This window comes from Tachyglossus aculeatus, chromosome 19 (genome assembly GCF_015852505.1).
Source record: "Tachyglossus aculeatus isolate mTacAcu1 chromosome 19, mTacAcu1.pri, whole genome shotgun sequence".
NCBI lineage: Eukaryota > Metazoa > Chordata > Mammalia > Monotremata > Tachyglossidae > Tachyglossus > Tachyglossus aculeatus.
In genome coordinates this window covers 10,746,020-10,770,010 of record NC_052084.1, presented here as the reverse complement: position 1 = coordinate 10,770,010, position 23,991 = coordinate 10,746,020, and the positions used below count along the sequence as shown (strand labels likewise).

The 23,991-nt window shown below is 41.5% G+C and overlaps 1 protein-coding gene across 6 annotated transcripts in view; it reads right to left on the bottom strand.

Annotated features, from left to right (window-relative positions):
* Positions 1-23,991, bottom strand: part of ESRRG (estrogen related receptor gamma) — a 449,507-nt gene that overhangs the window by 104,524 nt on the left and 320,992 nt on the right. For all 6 annotated transcript variants that reach the window (XM_038760932.1, XM_038760933.1, XM_038760936.1 and 3 more), the window contains one exon: positions 13,631-13,747. In XM_038760932.1, coding sequence (XP_038616860.1) covers positions 13,631-13,747 — 117 coding nt within the window. The remainder of the gene's footprint in view (positions 1-13,630; positions 13,748-23,991) is intronic.

Genomic DNA, 23,991 nt, shown 5'->3' with positions numbered 1-23,991 from the left:
GGGACAGTGGAGGAAGAGAAAGGAAAAACTATAGTGTTGTATCTTGCCACTGTGCGGGAATGTGATCAGTTGTCTGCGAGGGAGTGTGTTATCAAAGCCGTGGAGAGTTGGGGCAGAGCGGCTTCCTCATGCCCTTGGAAAGGAGCAAGGTTCATCAGGCATTCTCCTTGCCCTCCCATTTCTGACTTGTCAGGCTGTGCTGAGGATCTCTCAGAAGTAATGAACCTGAGACTCAGCTCAATGAAAACAAGCACTTACCGTGATTCAGAGTAATTTCTCCCCGTCCAAGCTTAGCCTCTCTATTTTAACTGTGCTGCCTTCATTTCTTGCACAATTCCCACTGATCTACCTACGAAGACCCACACCACATGGCTCTCAGTTGTCATCATGTATCAGAAGGTCTTTGGGTTTGTTTTTTTTAAGCTTGGATTCACTGTACCCGTTACGTCTTCACCTTCCAAATTGATGTTTAAAACATATTTTTATATCTCAATTCTAAAATGAAAATCCTAGTTGACATAGGCTTCAAGCAGGGTGCAAATTCAACAAGCAGATTTTTAAGGCCAACTAAGAAATCCCCTGAAAAAGGGGGTTTCAAATGGAAACCATCCCAAACCCTTAAATATGGTGTGTACAGCTATAATAAAAAGAATTAATGTAGTCAATTTGTACCACTGTTCTCAGAACAAAAAACCCTATTTCAACTGCAATCTTTTGAACAGCTGATTGGCAGGCCCGTCCATTTCTAGTCAGCAGTGTTGTCAGTTGTCTTCAACATGATAATGAGCCTGTCATCATATTCAAATAGCCCTGTGACAGCATGTTTTGTGAGCATGACGTCCACTGCAAAGGGTCTGTCAAAAAGCACCTTTCAGAAAATGAAAAGAGAATGTTTTTCTGATGATAAACCTAATTTCTCCATAGATAAAAGGGTAAGATTTTTCATCTGATTTTGTCAGTGTTGTTTTGCACTCAACTCTTCAAATATCCCTATTTTCTATTTTTTTAAATACACATAAATTTCAATTTGTCAGTGAAACAAAAAACATAATACTAATGATGAAATACATTTCCTGGTCTCTGGGGCTGAGCCCATTAGAAGCTTTACATAGAACAAGAGACTAACTGTCTTTGCCATTATATTAAAACTAGGGTGACTGGGAGGAGAATTTAGGTTGCCTCCAGTAGACTAAGAAACCTATAATAGAAGGTCTCAAATCCTGTTTGCTGGATGCTGATTTCCTTTTCCCAGTGGTATCTCTTCTGGTATATGTTCAGGATGGTGACACTGCATAGAGGGCTGAGAAAGGTTTCCAAGAAATGGCAATTAAGCTTAGCAGGGAGCTGTGCCCCTTTTAGACTGCGAGCCCACTGTTGGGTAGGGACTGTCTCTATATGTTGCCAATTTGTACTTCCCAAGCGCTTAGTACAGTGCTCTGCACATAGTAAGCGCTCAATAAATACGATTGATGATGATGATGTGCAATCATCCAGATCTGCCCTCAAGGTCCACCTGCATCATTACATTCCTTACCATTTCTCCCACCCCACATGGTCTTTAGCTGGGGTGGTGGCCAGGAAAGTAATGCCTTACAAGGACCAGAAATCTGAGAACCAATCTATGCCCAGCCTCACCTGCTCCTGGTAGAATCACCTAAGCTCAAACCAGTCGGATACTATGCAAAATTATGGCATAGGAAGAGAAGTACTTCGTGGTGAAACACTTCTGGGAGGCTTTCGAGGCTGCCCCATGGGTTGCTGGAACCAATGTCAACCTTCTCAAGTTGGAATTAATTGCACTTCTAATTTGTCAGCCTTATGGCCACACACATCTGTTGCAACTGGAAGACTTCCTAAACCCAACCAGGGTCAACTGTGTGATGTCCCAAGGGAGCCCTGAGGGCCCAGGCTTAGTGGGAACTGTGGACATTCCTGAACCTGTTTAGGATTACACTGGCTGAAAGAGCTGGAAGATACCCAGAGAGAAGTAATGATTTTAGTGTGGGTATGAAGGCTGGGAGGGAGACAGGCTTCAAAGAACTAATGGGACAGAATGGCACCATTCTGGATCTTTTCAACCATGACTGGAAGCTCTCAGGCCTTGTCGATGACCCAGGATGAGGATGTCTGGGAGCCTAGGCCAAAAACCTCTGGTGGCCAATGCCTTCATCAACTCTGGAAGTAGTTTCAGTGAGGGAGAGTTAAGTTCACAGAAAGAAGACTCCAACACTTAGGCTTACACAAAGACCTGTTATCAAGGAAAATTCTATGTTGATGAGCATGGATCACAGTGTACTCAGGATTGAATTATTTCTTACTAACCTTGTCAAAACCTGAACATCGCAGTGGCACTGTTCCAGAACTCTGAGGCTAGTGTGACCCAAAGTGAATAAACTGCAGGCCAGGCAATCTGCTGAGGGGGAAAAAGAATCTAATACTGAAGGAAAAAGAGAGGATTTGGGCAGAGGGTGGAGGGAGGGCGGGGTCTAAACCTATTGAAGAATATTGCCATTACCTTTTGCCAGAGTAGACAATGTCCTTTTGCTATTTTGGAGACTGCAAAGCCCAAGTTGGCTACTTTCTGCCTTGGTGAGAGTGGGAGAAATAGATAAGGACCATGTCTGCACTAGCTGCACTATTTTACAATTATAGACTGTAAAAGTAAGTTCAGTATCATGTATCCCACACTGGGAACATGACCAAAACTCACTTTTTTGAATGCAAATTAAGGTCTGGGGCGATGATGCTGCCACTCACATGGATCATGTAAAATCAACAGGGCACTAAGACACTCTCCTTTCTGTGGACATCATCTCAAGTCAGTTAGGTAATCTGAAAGTATTCAAAATTCTTAGCTTTGTGGAAGTGTAAGGACAGGGAAAATGAGGCAGAAGAGCAAGAAGGGAAGGCCTGATTTTTGGTGTGAGTGGGGGAAAGACAACAGGGATTTAACAATCTCTCACCAACTCCACCCTTTTAAAAATGCATTACACAATGAACAGGAAGAAGTTGTTAGTAAGAGGACAGAGAAAGGCACAGAATACTATCACTGCTGTTTTCTTAATATCTTAAAAACTTAGGATAAGCTATTACCGTTGCAACCAATATATATTTTAGGCAGAATACAAAAGGCACAGTGTAGTGATGTGTACTAAGCACTGAGCAAAGCACAAAACAAAATATGGTACCTGGCCAGTTAAATTTAATGCATTCTGTTACCAGTCAGTGTTCTTGACTGATCATTCTCTGCCTTCAGAGCTCATGAAAATTTAGCCCTGCTGATGTGAGTCTCCGGGGAGTTGAGGAGGGTTCACTTGATCAAAAACAGATGATTTTAAAGAAATTTAATCTACATGAAATGGCCATTTTTCTTAGGCCTTCAACTAAGTTATGAAGAAGATCCATTTAGGAAAATAATGTGTTCATTATTTGCATCACGTATGCATGTTCATCCTTAGAATTATTTCCAAAAGTAAAATTTGAGGAGTAAAAATATATGCTTGTCTTGGAGGTTATTCTAGTATTTCAGAAAAGAAAGTAGACAAATCCTCCTTATGTCTTTTCATAATTGGGTGTTATGACATAGAACTATTTTTGTTGGCAAAGCCTGAATGATGTTTACCAGTCAACAATTAAAGACAAAAGTAGCTAAACCAAAAACGAAGTTCCATGACTGCATGTACCAGAGTTTAAGCAAAATAGAAATAAAAGCCCCCTACCACCCCAAACCCAGAGGTAATAAAGTCCAAGATATAAAATAAAGATAACAAATCAAAGATAGACACTAAACTTGATGGATTCTTAAATTCTTCATCGCTCAGCTGGAGGGAACTATTACAAGGCCAATAAACAGAATTGTGGACAGCTGGCTTTGTGTGAAATCTGTTCTTTGCCTGAATTTTCAAACCATTCATTCATTGGGAGGGGAGGGAGGGGGGGAAATGAGATCCCAAACTAGGCCAATACCACACAAAGCAAATCCCGGGGTCTTGAAGACTTTCATTGTCTTTGAAAGTCGTCATCACCCTGATCCCCTCATTAAAGCAAGGGAGATGCTGGAATGGCATTAAAATGAATGCAAACCATTTGCAGCAATCTTCTGCTCACACCACCTCCAAATGAAGGCAGGCACATTGCATAATCCAGGCGGCAAGAGCTCCTGACAGGTGGATGATTTATGCTCATAGTCAGAAGAAACGGAGAGCCTGCGGAGGAGACAGCATGAGCGAGGTGGAGGCGAGGCAGATGCTCTCAGTGGGCTGGCAGGCTCCAGCTAGTTCAGGTGCAGCCTGAACACTTGAGTTCTGAGCTGATTTTGCCTCGATTCCAGAACAGCATGATACCATTTAAAAATATTATTTGTGATATATACAGTAAGTAAACTGTCACAGCTATTAAGACCCGAGATAGACACGGAGGCCACGCACATGCATAGGTCCTTTATGCCGCTATCGATGGAATCTTTAGCAGGCAAGGAAGTCTTTACAGTTTAGGTGTAAAATCTTATTAGGTGCTCAGGTGGGGTATTGCATTGCTAGTTCTAAGTGACAGGATTTCTTACATTTTGATCAATAGTAAAGATCCCAAAATGGTGTCAGTGCAAACACGTCTCGGCAGGAAAAGAACATTCTTGTCAATTATGCTAATTATTTTTCAGATATATTAAATGGCTTGGTGACATCTGACTTTATGGAGGGGCTTCTACAAAAGGTGCAGGAAGCTTTAAAAAAATGTGTTGGAGCCCCCTCCAACAAGCTTTTGTAAGAAGCACAACCTCACTCTAAGTGGTCACACAACAGTAACACAATCTGGGAATCGGATAAAAGGGTAGATAAGGCTAATTACAACTATTGACAATGAATTACTCCTGGCATTCTGGTCTATAACAGAAGGTGGACCAGCATTTGACTGACAACAGTGAGAAGACCAAGAAACAGGCAAATTCACCTGTCAGACCCTATGGACAAGAGTTTTCTGTTCAACCAGAGACTTTCCAGGCACACAAGCTATGTGTCAGCAAAAGGGTTAAGGCATCCAAATGTGCATGCTTCAGGTTATCTCGGTTGAATCTGGGACTTTGCTGACTCTTAACTCCTCTCCACTTTAACAGATAGGGTCAAAGGGACAACTGCAGATGAGAATTAAAAGACACATACATCCATTTAATCAGATAACACATCCAAAGACTTGCAAATTCCCAAGAAGCCCTTTGTAGGCAGGTGTCAAACACCACTCCACAAGAAGGTGGGAGAAAAGGAGGAGTAGGGAAAGGGAAAGGGGTTATTCCAACTGACCGGCCTTTTAAGTGGCATGTTTCTACTAAAAAAAAACTAAGCTCAAAATGAAATGAATAGTGAGCAATTCAAAGTGCTTTCTGACTGCAAAATTCTCCCTAGAGAGACACTCCAACATTTGAAGTCTTTGCATTCTGCACCCAAATGCTTTTTTTCTAACTTGATTAAACTCTGGTGTTTAAAAATCATTCTCTGCTAGTCTTTTAATTAGGTCCTGAAACATCTCACCTGGCAGGGCATCTGGAACAATGGTATCCACTTGCCCATGGGATAAATGTAATCTACCACTGAAGCAACCGGTAAATAACAAGTCTGATGTTCTGCACTTGGAGAAAAGCACTTTCCTCCTCTCCCCATTCCATAAATGGAAAGACTTGGGGGAGGATTAACACCACATCATGTCTCATCAGTATTCAGTACTGCTGCCAGGGCATGAACAGGAGAAAATACAGAAGCATGTGAGGGAAAGAAGATAAAAAGGAAAGCAGGGAGAAGCAAAACCAAGTTAACTATTCTATGCAGCTGATTCTCCCTCTTTCTCACACAAATATTTCTCCCCTCTTCTGATTTGCATCCTTCAAGAGCAGACATGCAGCATATGATCTGTTCTTTAGACAGATCAGGAGTAATGCTTACAACTGAATGCATACAGCAAAGTTCCTGGGTGCTACAGCTTGCATTGCTCTGCGTCCAGATGTGGAACGCAAACAGTGGGGGAAAAAACTAAGGCTGACTAATCCCCAAGCCAGAATGAAGGTTTTAGTACTCCTGGTTCCCTCTTCTGACTTGCCTCCTGAACCAGAGAAGTTGGAGTGAAGCCTAGATTTTACCAGATATAACACTTGTGAATATTCACTGATTAAAAATTACAACTGGAAACATTTTCAAACACTTTGGATTCAGGTATTCACTCATCCCCCTGGGCATTGCTGTTCTGAAATGCTAAGCACAAGACTGAGAACTACTGCCTTTTACAAAGTCTAGAGGAGAAAATGTGCAAGTGATCCAAGGCCTTGTTCGTCTATGTGCATGCATGCATCTGTGTGTGTCCCTGACAGATTTTCCTACCTTTGTATAGTGCATAGTACAGTGCCCTGCACCAAGTGGTACTTCAGAGGAGCTTTAGATAAGGCTGACTTTCTGTGGACTGTGTCTGTCATTTTTTAGGCAACTTAGAAATGACTTAGTACTGGAGTAACAGTGCCTTCTGGAACACTTCTGATCCAGATAGGAGATAATGTGAAAATCACTCAAGATGGCCAAGTCTATCAGACTATCAAACTCACATCACGTATTTTGCAAGAATCATGAAAAGATAAGGTGCCAAGTTGGAAACAAAGCATCATTTCTAATAGATAAAGTTTCAGACTCAGGCACTGTGGAAAGGGGAAATGCCTGTGGAGAAATGGCTGATACTCTCAAAATATCCCTCAAACCCCTAAAGATAATATAGATGAAGTAAACAAGAAAACCAGCAGCATAAGGTAGGGAGGAAGATATTGGCAAAATCTTTTTCCATACAACCAAACGTTCTCTGGGGGACATCCCAAGTACCCACAGTTCTGAGAGAACCAATGCATTCACTACATGCCTCACCCAAGGGTGATAGCAGAAATGCTTTTCAAAAACTACAGGCCCATCTATCATAAAGCCCTCAGCAAAATTTGGAGGAAACAGTTTTACTCAAATGCCCTCAGATATTGTCATGGTGAGTACCACAATGCAAGTTTTCCTTAAAGCCAGACTTCCACAAGGACACAATCCCAGCGTTATAGGAGAACTAGATGTATGCTCACTGCCTAATGCTGCAGGTGTCACAGTAGCTATGGGAACCTTGCAACCCCAAATTAATGAGTCACGGTTAATAACAGCTTGCCTTAATATGAGATCTTTGTTTTTCCCACCAAAGTGCTCAAAGGGACATTATTAGCTTGAAGAGGAGGAGTGAGACAGAGAGGAGGAAACTGCCCCAGAGCATTCTGGGTAATAAGATTCTTTATCAGTGATTTTTCTGCATATGATCAAGGGCCTGGTGGAGACACTGGAGTAACCACTCCTCCCAGTGTCCCAGTTGCTTTCCAAGGTGCAAATGACTCTGGCCTCTGAGGACCTCTGAAAAGTTCAGCTGACTGCAGCATTGTCTCCTTTTGGGTTTACAGTTAAATCAATGTTTTAACTGAAGCGGCTGGTTGCATTCTCTGACGGCAAGAAATATAGGGAGAAAGAGCAGACCTGTGTGGGGAGGAGAGGGCAGCAGATTATCAAGGGAGAGAACTGCTGGAGTTAACCTGGAGCTTTGAAAGATGCTCATGATGTGTCAGAAGTAAGAAGGCTTTAAAAGGAAATGATTTTGTCCCCTTCCAGCTTCACAAACTTTTACATAGATTTTCACTGATAGAACACACAACCAAATCTTTAAAAGATTGATGTTACAATCAAGAAGTTGTACTTCATTAGCAGACCAAATGCACAGATTTCCAACTGAATGCCTGTTGGTTTTGGTTTGTCATCACTTGGAAGTGAGGCTGTCCTTTCATGCACCTGTTCTGTATGGATCCTAATTGATGACCTTGATGGAAATTAATAGATAACCCTGCACATGTGCACGTGGTACATTTGGGCACTTTCTCCAGATTGAAGACTGTCGACTCCAGACCATGGAGGTCATGATGCACACTGCAGATGAAATCATCTGTCAACACACAATGACCTGGATGCCAGCAGTGACAATCTGTGTACCCTGGCAGAAACCCTCATAAGCTGAACAAAAGACAAATTTGGTCTTAGCTGAGGGGGTTCTGCTAGACAATGCTGTCCCCCACTGATAAACTGTAACAGTCCATTTCCATAAAAAGGAATCGTTAAAAATAAGGATTATTTCAGGCCAGGACAGTGGCACACCCAACCCAGGAATCTCACTTTTTCAAATTTCTACTTCACTGCATGATTGATAACCCCAAAGATCAGTAGGTCAGGCATGACTTCTGAAGTTGCAACAGTTGGGACATCAACCTTACTCCAGCCAGAAAAACAGCTCCCTTAAAATCCTTGGGGGATTTGGCTTGAGAGCCAAAGGACTGCAACATAACCTCATTTCCCCCTCAGTCAGACACTGGGCAATGTGGTGTTCTCTTGGGAATCAGTTCTCCAACAGACAAGAGGAAGTTGGAAGATGAAAGTGGGATAAGAGGGGTGTAGGTGGAACACTCCCTTTAGGCAAAAGAAGAGGTTTGTTAACAAAACGAACTGGATTTCTCTGCTGGTTTAGACGACTGCCTGGTTTTTGATGAGCTCAGAATGCTTAACAACTACTTAGTCATCCCTGGGAGAAAGGCTGGTACTTCTGGTTTCTTGCTCTGAAAATATTATTCCCCTCATTTCTGAGGCAAGAACTTCATTGCACACAATGTATAAATGCATTTTTAAAGTGAATTTCTGCTGGGGACATTATCATAAACAGGAAGGTCCTGCCATTGCACACTATATTAACTGAAGCAGTAAAAGAATCAAACAGATTATGTTGAAGAAAAAATTTGACCCCTTTGAAATCTGCTTTCTCTTTGGCAGAAAATGCTATGCTCAACACATTCTCTGAATGATTCCAAGCATGTTTGTTTCTGTCAGTTGCCTAGAAGTTACTCTCCGTTGACCTAATTCATGCTTGATACAGCTCTCAACAGTAGCCCTCAGTTAGCAACAGCCACATCAGAACTGCCATTATTAAATGCAAAGCAGGGATGGTGGCCTGTTTTCAGAAACATTTGACCAATCATCATCAGTCCAGCCACTCCTCTTGAGGGATGAATCTATCCCAAGGGAGTTAAAATAAATGAATAAATAAATAAATGGTATTTGTTAAGTACTTACTATGTTCCAGGCACTACTCAAAGCATTGGGGTAGAAACAAGGTAATCAGTTTTGACACAGTCCATGGACCACATGGGGCTCACAGTCTTAATCCCCACTTTACAGATGAGGTAACTGAGGCACAAAGAAGTTCAGTGACTTGCCCAAAGTCACAGGGCAGTTTTTGGGGGGAGTGGCAGGGGCACTGCAAACAGAACCCGGTAAGGAGGATGAGATAGACCGGCAAAACCCAACTCCCCTCAGCAAATCTCTTCCTGGACCACCTGGCTCAGCAACCTCAAACTTCCTTGGGTCACCTCTCTTTGGTAGCCTCTTGCTAGCCCTCCCCACCATAGCTTTGTCCCATGTCTCTGTAATCTCGTTACCCCTATATCTTACACCACTCGGCAGGGCCCTCACACTAACTGAAGTGACTAAAATGAAATCAGCTTTAACACAATAATCTGGAGCTCACAATCTGGGTAGAATGGTAAATGCTGGACCACTTTATGTGGCAAGTCATGTGAAGGGTGGAAGTAGGGTGCAGAGCTCCTGACAGTTGGTCTAGCCGCCACTCAACCACCTTACCTCTCCAAAGACAACAACCTGTTTATTTGCTGAAGAATGAGTTTCCAGAGAGCCAACAGACTCCCTACCAGCGCCACCAGACTTTGGAAATTTGGCTAACAACAGGCACCTTTCACTTCCGCCAGCTAGTTGGCTTTGGGGAAGTCGTTGACCTACTCTCCAATGTGAGGCTTCGTGAACCTGGAACCCAGCCTGCCTCTCATCATTGATCAACCTTGGGAAAGCCAGCTGGCTTGCTCCTTTTCAGACAGCTTGCCTTAGGGAAGCTTGTTGGTAGCTCTTCCATCCACCACTAGCTTGGGGGACCCAGGGAGCAGAGACATGAACAGGACATCCTCAGAGGACAATATTAGTTGTAACTGGGCTCCAGGGGTAAACAAGGTCAGATGATATTGCATCCAGATACGTGCAGTGGCATCCCTTGCAGCAATAATTGGGCAGATATCTGCATCAGGGATACGGAACAGAATAAGGCAAAAACTAAAACTGATGAAGCACTTTACAGAATGTCTCTTATTCAAATGTAGAGCAAGACCCCCTCCTTTATATTAAATTCAAGCGGTTTGCAACAAATGGCAATGCCATATTGATATATGTTTATATGGGTGGCAAGGAGCAGGAACAAAATGTGGCTATTTGAGGGCTCATGGGAAAAGATGCCACATCAAACACAGCCCTACATCTTTCAGGCCTGTCTCCCCGCCCCTTATCACTTACTTTGCTGTCACTGAACTTCAGTGCATAAGCAAATGTTCAAGCTGTTTTTTTTTCCATAGTGCTAAAGCTATCAGGAATTTTTAAAAAAAGGATGGAATAATAATATCTAACCAATTAGACAAAACCCGATTTCTCCTTTCAGCTCACAAATGACAAATAGGGACAATCATACTGTAAGCCCACTGATTAGACGAATATCATTTTTCCCCATCACAAAAAATGATGAACTGTTCATGGCATTCCAAATTAAACAGGACAGGTTTTTTAATTTATGAAAAACACTTCATGCCATCTTTAAAAGTATTAATGTTTCTGTTCTGCAAGTAGCAAGGGATGGGAGAGAGACTTATTTTTTTACGAATTCCCCTGGTGTTCAGTTGGCTGTAAGGAAAGGTATTATTGCCTAATGCTACCCTAATTTGCGTTTTTTTTAATGCACTGAAAGTAAATGGTAACTGTGTAAATGGCAACATAGAATAAGGACTATCGCTCATGTCTGGGTGGCAGTTCTAGAACAAATACTACCACGCTATGGGATGCAGGAGGCATTACAATCTTTGAGCCTATTGGCTGCGTTTATGGAATAGATTTCTTTAGTACCCATTTCAGACAAACCTTGGCCAGGAAATCCAGGGCAGGATAAACTACGAGAGTCTGGCTTATATATTTCCTAGGAGCCTATCTATGCTTGTACACCTCACTGTAGTGAGAAGGCTAAATGGTCATTCTTCGGGCAGTGATATGTAAGCACCTGGCCCCTCCGTTTTCCTTATGTAAAAGGAGACACTCCTTACCATTAACTTTAAAGAACTCAATCACCTCGTGCCACTTACCTTATTTAGGTCCCCTACTACAACCCAGCCTGCGCACTTTGCTAGTAAAATGCCAACCTGCTCGAATCTCATCTATCTAGTCAATGACCCCTCACCCACGTCCTCCCTCTGACCTAGAGTTCCCGCCCCCTTCATATTCGACGAATAACTCTCCCCACCTTCAAAACCCTTCTTAGAAGTACATCTCCTCCAAGAGGCTTTCCCCTATTAAGCTCCCATTTCCTCTTCTCCCACTCCCTTCTGCATCACCCTTTCAGTCTCTTTCACGGGCTCCTCCTCTGCTTCCCATCCTCTAACTGTGGGAGTCTTTCAAGGCTCAGTTTTGGGTCCACTTCTATTCTCCATCTACCCCTACTCCCTTGGAGAACTCATTCGCTCCGATGGCTTCAACTACCACCTCTATGTGGATGATTCCCAAATCTGCATCTCCAGTCCTGATTCCTCTCTCACTGCAATCTCGCATTTTCTCCTGCCTTCAAGACATCTCTACTTGGAGGTTTTGAAAGTGGGGAGAGTGATTGATTTATATCCAAAAGACCATCAATCCATGGTCTCTTATGGATCAATTATTGATTTCTCACTATGTGCAGAGCACTGAACTAAGCCCTTAAAGAGGGAGGGCATTCCAGATCAGAGGGAGGATATGGTTGAGGGATCAGCGGTGTGACAGACAAGACAGAGGTACAGTGAATAGGTTGGCAACAGAGGAGTGAAATGTGCAGGCTGGGTAATGGTAGGAAGGTCACCAAATAAGGTAGGAGGGGGCAAGGTGATTGAGTGCTTTAAAGCCAACAATAAGGAGTTTCTGTTTGATGTGGAGGTTGATGGGCAACCACTGGAGGTTCTTGAGGATTGGGGAAAACATGGACTGAATGATTTCATAGGAAAATTCTACCACCATAGTCCTTGATGATGATAATTTTAATAATGATAGGGAGTATTTGTTAATGCTTACTATGTGCTAAGCACCGTGGTAGATACAAGATAATCAGATTGGAAATAACCCTTGTCTCTCAAAGGACTCACAGTTGAAAGGAGAGGGAGAATGGGTATTTAATTCCCATTTTATGTGAGGAAACTGAGGCATGGAGAAGTGACGTGACTTGCCCAGCAGACAAATGCCTGAGCCAGTAATAGAATTAAGTTTTCCAAACTACCAGTCCTTCAGATTCCCAGTCCTATGCTCCTTCCACCAGGCCACATTTATTCCCCTTAATTAATCCCTTGGAAGTGCTGTGGAGAATAAATTCAAGAGCCTTGCTTCACATTTTTGGTGAGGAGGCTTACACAGGGCTGACGACTATAGTTATTCCTAAAAAACTCTCCACTTTCCAAATCCATAGTAAATGGTAGTCAAATACAGGTTACCACTGGTCTCCAGGCTGTGTGTGGGAGGTTGAATTAAAAGTCTTATTAAGTCAAAAGATGTCTTATCAAACCTGCTGAAACCTGATTTTATTACTTCAGTCTGCCACTATGTTTTTGTGATTTTTTTTTTTTAGTAAATAGATTTAGCCTGTCAATTTTCCAGGCTTGCTGTGCCACCAGCATATATGGACCGCTGAGGCCAGGGTGGGAATTGTGGTGATAAATTTTATTAGTGACTGGTAATTGAATTGAACAGGTTTACATTTGAATAGATTTACTGCATCATGATATCCAGCTCACTGCACAAGACCAAAATCCCTATCTATCCATAAAGCCACATTTAAAACAGTATCCTTCTCCAGATATGGGAATCAAGTTAAATGTCAAGAAGCTGGAAGAATGTAATTATAAATGTCTATGCAAAGTATAATGCAATAGTATACTGGGTTTTACAAAACCTGAGAAAAGAACAGAAGAGTAAACAGGGTTCATTCCTGAAATTATCAATGACCTGGGTCCTGTGGGATGGAAAAAGCAATTCAACTTTTGTAAGGCATAGACAAAAGGAGCTAATTTTTTTTCATAACTTCTCAAACTAAAGTACAAAGAGCTCAATTAAAATAGTAGCAAATGTAGGGGAAAAACAGAATGTATGTGAATACTAAAGTTGTAATTGTGGTGATTGGAAATGCAGCCAAACACACCTGGGGTTTTTCTTGAGCTTTTTTCAGTAGGAATCATGCCAGAAAGAAGGTTTTCTCAGGGTGTTCCTGGTGTCTTCAGGGGCATGGCAGGTAAGATGCACATGGTCCCTTCATCCAGAAATCAAGTATTTATAAGCAAGCGATCCTTCCACCAAAGTGAAAACACTTACCACGGCCTCCTGTCTTTTCTGATTTCCTGCAATTCCTTGGAGATTCCCCAGCCTCCCAACCTCCACCTTCCCAAGAAAAAACTGGAGATCCTGGAGAAAAAAAGCCTTACCTTCTTTCAGCATGCCTACTTTTAGACACTTCATGAAGCGGCAGGCCTGGCAGGATTTGCGTCTGCGCTTTGTGATTTCACATTCATTTGTGGCTGGACAGCTGTATTCAATGTTACCTATGGCACACATTTGGAGAAAAGAAACTATGGGTCAGAGAAATTCAGGTTAGAAACATTCCATGTAGATGACACTAATACTACCTCAGAATTAACTGAATCAAGAAGAATCTATGAAATGACTAAAATGAAACAACTTACAAACAACAGATTTTACTAAAACTGGTGTATGGTGGAAGAGAAAAAAATCATTTGCTGGGATTTATGAAGTTATCTGTTCCAAGGGACTAAGGAAAATGAGAATCATGCTCATAGTCTGGATTAAAAAGTGAAAACTCCAGGTCTATAGAACAAGTATTATACCTTTGGGAATACTAAAATGCTAAATATTAAACTGTTTTTCCATGGCACTGATAAGTCTGGAAGGGAGGTACAGATGGCATATATTATTTCCCTCTCTACCATATCACTTATAGATTTGAGACCATACCTACTAAGAACTCAGGTTCTCACTCACCCCCGTCCCACAACACTTATATACATACTCTTACACTTGGTTGCTCCCCTCACCTGCTAATTTTTTAAATGCCTATTCCCTGCTACATTGTAAGCTCCATGAGGGCAAAGTTCATGGCTATTTAACTCTAGTGTACTTGCCCAAATAGTGCAGTGCTCTGCACAGCTTACTCTCTAATCAATAAATACCACTGATTGATTGAAGGAAGATTAGGGAGGGTTTTTTTTTTAAAGTAGGAATCATGCCAGAAAGAAGGTTTTCTCAGGATGTTCCTGGTGTCGTCAGGGGCATGGCAGGGTTTTTTTTTTTTGAAAGCACCTACAAAGCCCAGCTGAAAATACTCAATTTTGCTAAAGGACAAAAAAAGTTCTCAAATTACTTATCCCATTAGAAATGCTACTATACTGATGGCTGTATCTGTTAGTGGAAAGTGATCGAGATCATATGCATAAATATTTATGTTAGAGGATTTCAATATATTCTTTCATCTGTACCTTATCAGTTGCATTTAACAGGAAAGAGTATGTGATGGTTTACAGCTTTGTAAAGAAACTGCTTTGAAAATAAAGCATCTTTTCTGCGGGCTCTGTCACATCCTACTTTAAAGGTCTTCCGTTATTCTCTAACCCTTTCCCCCTGTGATTAAGTGCATTAGTATCTTAATGAAAATGCATTCTGTTTATTGCCCTCTTGGGAAGTGGGAGGTCAGCACACCAAATGCATAAATTGTCATCAGAGACAGTCTGAGCATAATTGCAATTTTGCTGCTCCACGTTTGCAGCACTCAGGGTCCGTCAGAGTCCCCTGAAACCCTGAAACCTGTGCAGATTCTAGTAATTAGCATAGAGTCTGCCTGGGACTACAGCATTGATGAAATATTTCAGAGTTAATCACACTTTGTAAACACTGATTTATATTGACTACCTTTCTCCAGACTGATGTCTCCTCATTAAATATCACATTAGTGGATTGCAGGATTGCACAAAGACTCCAATGCTCAGCAACTGCTAATTCAACAGGAAGTAATACTTAAACCACTTATACCTATTGAAAATTGGTTAAGTGTTCATGATAAAGAGGTCTGCTCAGTGTAAAGTATGGGAGATAAACCCATCAAAAATCTTTCGGTAAATTAGCATTATAATTCAATGCATTTACACCGATAAACCTTTCATTGTGAATGCCTAGTAATAATAACAAATTCAACAATAAATAATAAGAACCAGCAGCACCTGTTTCAAGGATGGGCTGGCTTTGTTCCTGAAGGAATTGAAGACATGGCTGAAGGAACAAAGCTCTTGAGTCAAAAATTTGAAAAGCAGGAACCTTCTTCTACAATAAAAAGTCTCTTCCTAAAGAAATTCCCTTTACCCCAAGTGTTGCTGGGGTTGCTCATGAACCAGAGGAACCACCAAGTTCTGTCAGATCACATACAGGAAACACCCCTCTTACCCACTTTTCTAGAGGTTGAAGAGAAAGTTTTGCAGTGAGAAACTGTCAGTTGAGAATAAATGTAATCATGGTACCATCCCTTTAGGGACCCAGGAATAATAAACTTCCTTTAAAGTAATTAGACAAGCTCTAATTCTTACTCCCTTATATTTTAGGTTTCTAACCATTCCATTTTATGAATTGTTTGGTATCAGTACGTATACTCAACTGATGGCCATTCCCCAGGAGGGGAGAGGAAGACTGTTAGTAGCTCTACATTGCTTGTCTTAATTTACAAAATTCCTGTGGAGTGAAGGGGTAGGATGGATCCACCAGAGCTCCCAGGAAACAAATACAACTGGGGAGGTCTTGGGGAGACTATTCCTAAGTGAAAGTTTACACCTGTTCTCTCTCCTACTTGGTCTGTAAGCCCAATGTGGGTCAAGGGCTGTGTACAATCTGATGAACTTAGTGTTTTTAAAAGTGTAGGACACATAGTAATTGCTTAAGTACCATGATTATTTACCTTAAGTGCTTAATTACCATGATTTTGCAAGAAAACCAACCTAATACTTCTTGATGGTATTTGGTAAGTGCTTTCCGATTCATTCTTACTAATTTACAACAATAATCCTCAGTTAGTAGTAGTAATGACAATAAGATTTATTAAACATTTACTACATGCCAAGCACTGTACTATGCACTGGGGTTGATTCAATACAATCAGATCAGATATAGTCTCTGTCCCATATGGGGATCATAGCTTAAGGAGGTCACTGGTTTGGAGTCAGAGGTCATGGGTTCGAATTCCAGCTCTGCCACATGTCTGCTGTGCAACCTTGGGCAAGTCACTTAACTTCTCTGAGCCTCAGTTACCTCATCTGTAAAATGGGGGTGAAGACTGTGAGCCCCACATGGGACAACTTGATCACCTCGTATCCCCCCAGTGCTTAGAACAGTGCTCTGCACATAGTAAGTGCTTAACAAATGCCATTATTATTATTATTATTATTATTAGGATAGTGCTTGACACATAGTAAGTGCTTAACAAATACCAGATATTATTATTAAAGAGGATGGAAGCTATCTTCAATTGTCAATTCCCTTGGAGAACTAAACAAGAGGAAAATACATTTGAACTATCACCTTTTCTGAGGTTTTAAAAACAGGATCAAGTCTCCATTTGGGCCTGTTTGATGACAAGGGGACAGAACAGAAGAATTCTTACAGTCAGTTCCTGCCTGAAAATTCCATGAGTATAATGACCAAAAACTGGGTACACACTCCAAAAACTACAGTGCTTTCTATATAGAACTATGGAACAAGGGCACAGATCCTATAAAACCATGAATGTTTCTGCAAATAATGAACTATGAATGAAGGGAAACCACCTTAGGCTTGTTTTTGGGGAAAGAATATATTTCTACTTTGCTTAGAACAGTTTAGTACTAATTATTCAATTTAGCTCAAATTTATTGAGTTCAGCCAATTATAAGATGGGTTCAATTTGCTTGTTTTACCCTTCAACCCTCTATCAACCCAGGAAACATTCTTCCAGTAGCAACCATCTGGATTGGTAACACTGGATAATATTTTGAACGATGAATAGGTTACTGTTTATAGAATACAGTTTTCATTTCAGACCTGGATTTGGGGGATTATACTTTATCATTTTCTGGCACTGAACTGTTAGAAGACATTAGAGGCTCAAAGGGACAGCTGCTGCTGACACAACTGGAGGTTGCTTAATTCTGTCAACAGCTAAAGGGTTCGGTCTACTGCACAAGGAGCAAAATCAACAAGGCAGCTCAGAGTTGACAAAAATGAGAACAATTTCTATCCCCCAGAAAGAACATCCTGGCTCTGCTGGCTTGAGTCTTTTGTACAGCTAGTTTGCAGCCAACATAATTTTCATTCTTAGCCTTGAATATTTTTCCACTAGTTGGGGGAACTGAGTAACAAGGTTTCTGTAAAACTTCTGCATGAAGTGCAAGTGAATATTATTATTATTATTATTATTATTATTATATTTAAGTGCTTACTATGTGTCTGGCACTGTCCTAAGCACTGGGGTAGGGTAGTGAAAGGGTTGAAGGAATTTGCATGCTGACAAGATAAAAAGCATACATTAAATCCTTACTCCCCACATCCAGGGCTTGCACTGTTAAGTGTACCTGGATCTATCCTGAGCCTTCCAAACGGGGAGAGATCAGGGTTTTAAAAAGCTACTTCAAAGCATGAGGATTTCTCAATTGCTCTAATTGTATTAACTACGACAAATAGCTTGAAATGACCCCACTGGGCCTTCACAGGTTTATCCATTTGTTTTTAAATATTAAGTGATTCTAAAATAATTGTATTTGCGCTTGGGTGAACAATTACAGATTATTAAAAGCATGCAGACAATATTAGGCAGTGTGTTTGGTTTAAATGCCATGAATCATACAATCTCTCCATTAGTGGCAGCCAATGCACACTTCTCTGCAGTGGTATGGGGCTTAGAGAGCTTGATTGCTGTAAATAAGTGAAGTGCAGGACAGGAAAGGAGCAGTGAGGAATATGATGTAAGAACCAGGTTCTCCTGCCTTACACAGTTCTTTCTCTTCTTAGCTTTCTCAAATTCTCTTTCTACTCCTTGAAAATATTAATAGATCTACAACAAAAAATAGCTGGTAAAGTCTTGCCATATTTAGAGCCTCACAACAAAACGGATGTTCAAAAACTGCAAACCTTGCACAAAGTTTCCTTTTGCCACAACAGCAGTTTTGGCAACTAAAAGTTGTGGCAGTTTCGCAACTAAAGGTGGGAAAAAAGAAGCCTCGATTACCTAAGTGGATACAGACAACCCCAAGACTAGCTTAGATTGTCCTGGGCCTTGGTTGAACAATGACAGAAGCAGGTCGTGCTGGCGCAGGTTTTCCACTGAATTTCCAAGAACTTTTTTGTGGAAAAACACAGAATCAGGCACGTGGACTCAAGTGATCAAAAATCCACCCATTAGCTGATAGAATTTATAAAACACTCTATAGTAATGAACAGATAAAATATTGATGTAGTAGATACTGTGGAAGGGTGGGCAGAGAGTGGGCTACATTAGAAATACTAATGAAAAGAAGAAAAGGGTTTTTTATGTTTAGTATTAAAGGGGGTCTGGAAGGGAAATAGCTTGCCATCAACTCTAGTCAGGCTGAAGGAGATTAGTTTCTTCTGAAAAATAGAAGGCCCATGAATGGACAGGGTAAGGCCAAGGTCATTCTGGCCCAGGAGGATCCTGAGAAAATTTTGAAAGCAAAAGGATGTCTGTACACACTGATGCGGTCTGCATTTGCTTCTGATGCAAACCCAGAAATAGGAGACAAAGTCTCTCTGTCTCTGTCTGTCTGTCTCTCTCTCTCACACACACACACACAAAGAGAGAGAGAGAGAGAGAAAGAGAGAGAGAGAGAGAGAGAGAGAGAAACAATTTAGATTAGTGGAAAGTACAAGCCTGAAAGTCAGAGAACCTGGGTTCTAATCCCAGTTCCACCACTTGTACATTGTGACTGTGGGCAAGTCACAACTTCACTATGCATCAGTTACCTCATCTGTAAAATCAGAATTAAAGCTGTGAGCCCCATATGGAACATGGACTGTGTCCAACCTGATTAGCTTTTCTCAACCCCAGTGTTTACTACAGTGCCTGATACACAGTAAGCTCTTAAATGCCATTAAAAAAGAGAGAGGGAAGTACATGCAAAGATGGAAGGGATGGAAAAAATGCAGAGAAAGGAAACGGGGTGACAGACATCAGAGTCTTAGAATTGGACATTCTGATTGCCTTCTGTATGGGATTCACTGACCCACAGCAGCAACAGCCAGTGGAAGAAGCAACTGAGCAGTGACTCTTCCTCCACTGCTCATTTGTGGTTGCCCGCAAGAAGCTTTCATGGCCATTAGCCCTGCTCCCTGGATTTTCCACTGTGGGCATCCTTGGTTCACTTCCTGTCGTACCAAAAAGTCCCAGGAAGCAGACTACAGACCGAAAACCAAAGCAGAAACAGCTATGAGTGGCAGAGTTGCAGGGCAGTGACTGCCACTCACTTTTGCTGCTGAATTACTATAACGCCCTGCTGTGGGCTTTCCACAGCAGCTCTTGGCATCTTGGCCAAAGGCAGGGCTCTGCTACCCACTTGGTGAGTGGCAGGACCTGGAATGAAATTTGGGCACATTCTTCATAATGCAAGATGTCAGAATAATTTATTCAGTAGCCACTGGAGTGAGGGGCAATTCGTTTCTCCGCAAGTACAAGTATACATGTTTCATGAAAAAGAGGACTTCTGAAGAATGCTGTCTACATTTACTTACAATTTGATGTTCTTTACAAGGGTCATACATGTGTCATTCTAGCACCTGGCTTCTAAAAGCATACATGACACATGGATCACACTAGGTGTTGGGTGGGTGCTTTCTTAATATAGCACCTAGCACTGTGTGTGCACTTACAAATATTAAATTATTGACACAAAAAGGAGAAAGCTCAAAGCCATTCACAGCCTCATTTGACCTCAATCAGTTCCACTAATAAACATTGATCAATATGTAATACTTCACTCAGTTTGCCACTTTTAAGCAACCACAAGAGATTTTTTTTTAAGTTGCAATAAAGTTCCAAGCATGGAAAATACTCCTGCTGGTCAGACCCCGCCCTACCTCCTTCCCCTCCCCATACCACTTGTATATATTTGTACAGATTTATTACTCTATTTTACTTGTACATATTTACTATTCTATTTCTTTTGTTAATGATGTGCACATAGCTATAATTCTATTTGTTCTGATGACTTTGACACCTGTCTACATGTTTTCTTTTGTCATCTGTCTCCCCCTTCTAGACTGTGAGCCTGTTGTTGGCTAGGGACTGTCTCTATATGTTGCCGACTTGTACTTCCCAAGTGCTGAGTACAGAGCTCTGCAGAGTAAGCACTTAATAAATACGACAGTGAATGAACAAGAAATTTTCATTTATCTAAAACATTTCTCCAGAGAAAAGGCTGCAGAATTTCAGACCGCTACACTTGCTCCCAAATAGGGTATGAACTGTGGATTTCCTAGGCAGTGGATCCGGCCTGCTATCCTTGCTCTAATAAAAGCTTTTTCCTGTTTGGTGCATGTGGAGTCATAGACCACACTCTGTGCGACAAGATGAAAATAGTCGCCTTTGAACGAGAATGATTAACTCCCCCTGGACTTAAGTTGTCCCCTACCAGACTCAAGTTTTCCCACCGGCATTCAGCTTAAATGAGCAAAGGTAAATGTTTCCCTTCCCCACTGTCATACCTGTGCTATTCATGTCCACGGAACTCCGGCGGCTGTTCCCTCCCAACCTGCTGCCTGCCTGAACCAGTTTCAAAGGACCCTGGACCTTGCTGGAATCACCAGACCAGAGTGCCAAGCAACTCCAAAATGCCAGCGAGAGGGAGGCAACAGAAAATGAAGAGAGTACTACAGAATTGTCTGAAAAAGCAGAGAACGAAATCTAGAGACCAGAGGAGGAGAGGAAGTTGTGTTTGTAGAGAGAATGCTATGTGGATAAAGAGAGCTATTTATGAGAGGAGGAGACACAGGAATGGGTTGAAAAGGAGAGATTAGAGGCTATCCTTACAGACATGGAGACAATGCTGTTTGAAGGGGGAATAGTTTAAACAAAAAAAGATTGGGTCAGGGTATTATATTCTATCTACAAGGGAGGGGTGCCCAAATCTGAATCACTGTCAGCAATCTTTCAGTCCCTTCCAACTAATTTGATATTCCCTTGCAAGTTGCCATCACTGAGTCTCATTTTGGAAACAAAAGGTGGTTTGATGTAAATGTATATTAAGTGCAAAAGCAAAGAAACTTTAGGAAAGAAGACTGTCTTAAGCCAAAGAAGAAAAGGGGTTGAGGTGGGCTGGGGGGCAAGACCAGCTCCCTTTTTATGCTGATTTTGGCATCTTCAGCATTTGAACAGGGCTAACTACCAAATTCTCCCAGGTGTCTTTGAAAGAGTGCACTGATTTTCCCATCCCAATTTTTAAGTACAGTATGTTTCCCCACCAACACCACTCCCTGACAACAAATTCCTACTATCATCACCACCAAAGGATGGAGACATTGTTACCAATGATATGCTGAAATCCAGCATCGTTATAGGGCTACAACTACTTTCAGGTTCTAATGACCTGTCAAAACCAATTATGTTCAATTATAGGAAGGTAAAGGGTAAGGCTTCCAAGAGGTTAAGTCTCAAACAAGCCTGTTTCAATATAATGTTTAAAGACCAGCCTTGCAGAAATTCAGAAAATGTTTTAGGCTTCTCATACTCTACCTACAGACCAAGTGCCAGTCAGATTAAACTCACTGAAATCCCCATTGGTTTAGGCCTTACTCCTTCTCTTCGGTGTTCCCGGCCTTTACCAATATCTTACCAAGCCACCTTCTCTGCACCCCACAATCTCAATGTCCACAGCCATCTCAACCAATCAATGTTTTTTACTTAGTGCTTAACAGATGCTGAGCACTGTACTAAGTGCTTGGTTAAGTATAATTCAATAGAGTAAGTAGACATGTTCCCTGTCCATCTCCTTCTTCCAACAATATTCCTGGATCTTTCCCTTTCACCAGTTCCTCCAGGGCCTGTTCCTTTGTACCTTGATTGTGATCCCCATGTGGAACAGGGACTAAGTCCCAACTAATACCTTTGTATCTACCCAGAGCTTAGAACAGTGTTTGGCAAATAATAAGTGCTTAACAAATACCGTAATTATTATTATTCCCTGCATGGATTTGGAATGATAGAGCTGGAAAAGCAGATTACCCACAAATCCATTAACACATTCTCTCTCTCTCTTCCTCCTCATCATCGGTATTTATTCAGGACCTAAAATCCGCTAAAATCCACCCTTTCCTCTCCATCCAAACTGCTACCATGCATATCCAAGCATTCTGCCTTGACTACTGCATCTGCCACCTTGCTGACCTCCATGACTCCTGCCTCTCCCAACTCTGGTCCACAGTTACCTCTGTTGCAAGGATCATTTTTATATATGAAAAACAAAGTTGTGTCAAAAAGTCCTCTTCTCCCTAGCTTCCTCTCTCTTCTGCACAGTCTATGCACTTGGATCTGTGACCTTTAACACTTGTTTTTTGCCCCACCCTCAGCCACTCAGCACTTATGTACATATCTATAAATTATAAATAAATTATTTATATTAATGCTTATCAACCCCTCTAGACTGTAAGCTTGTTGTGGGCAGGGAACGTACCTACCTACTCTGTCGTACTGTACTCTTCCAAGCACTTCATACAGTGCTCAGCACACAGTAAGCGTTCAGTAAATACTGTTGATGATGATGACCTGTGTGCAGAGCACATTACCAGGGGCTTAGGATATGACTGTGAGCCCACTGTTGGGTAGGGACTGTCTCTATATATTGCCAACTTGTACTTCCCAAGCGCTTAGTATAGTGCTCTGCACACAGTAAGCGCTCAATAAATACGATTGATGATGATGATGATGATGATATGATAAAAAGTAGCAGACATAGTCCCTTCTCTTCAGGGGCCTTCAGGGGCCTTCAAGTTCATTGCGAGACAGGAAGATCTAGATAGTATACATTCCATGGGAAGAAATGGCAAAACAGTTGACAAAAGCAGAATAAGCAAAAAAGTGAATATGTAAGCAGCATACAAGTAAATCCAAGCAACTGCAAAGGCTCCCTCCTGGAGAGGGTGGGGTTTTTGGAAGGCTTATAATATTGGCAGATTTGAAGAGTGAGAGCTTCAGGCGAAAGAGTATGACTAATGGTGTCAAAGCCAGGACAGTCAAGGGCAAGGTACGGTCACGGGAATAGCTTGGGAGCAAAGAGTGAGAGCTATGGAGAAGCTGAAAATGAGCAGCAATTCAATGCTCGGGAGTTTCTATTTTAGCAGCAATGGTAGCCTTTGGAAGTATTTGAGGCAGGAAATGATCCAGGTAACATAGTGTACCATTGACTGAAGAGGGCAGAAGATGAAAACAGGGATACCAGTAGAAAGCCTGATATTAGATGAGAATACAGATTTGAAAGGAGAACATCTAACATTAAAAATGTTACTAAATTCTTCAGTTCTGCATAGCTTACTTTGAATTACTGAGGAAAATGTTTCATCATAATATACTGTAATTCATTTTATACAGTAAAGAAATCTAGGTGCTGGAACACCTTATTTGCTACTATTCTTTCCAACTAAACGGCTGAAAATGAATAGGGAGAGATGGAGAACTTCTGGGGTTTAGAGGAATATCAGTTATGCAGGTTAGCCAAGTGAAAATTAACTCAATCACTCTTGGCATGAGCAC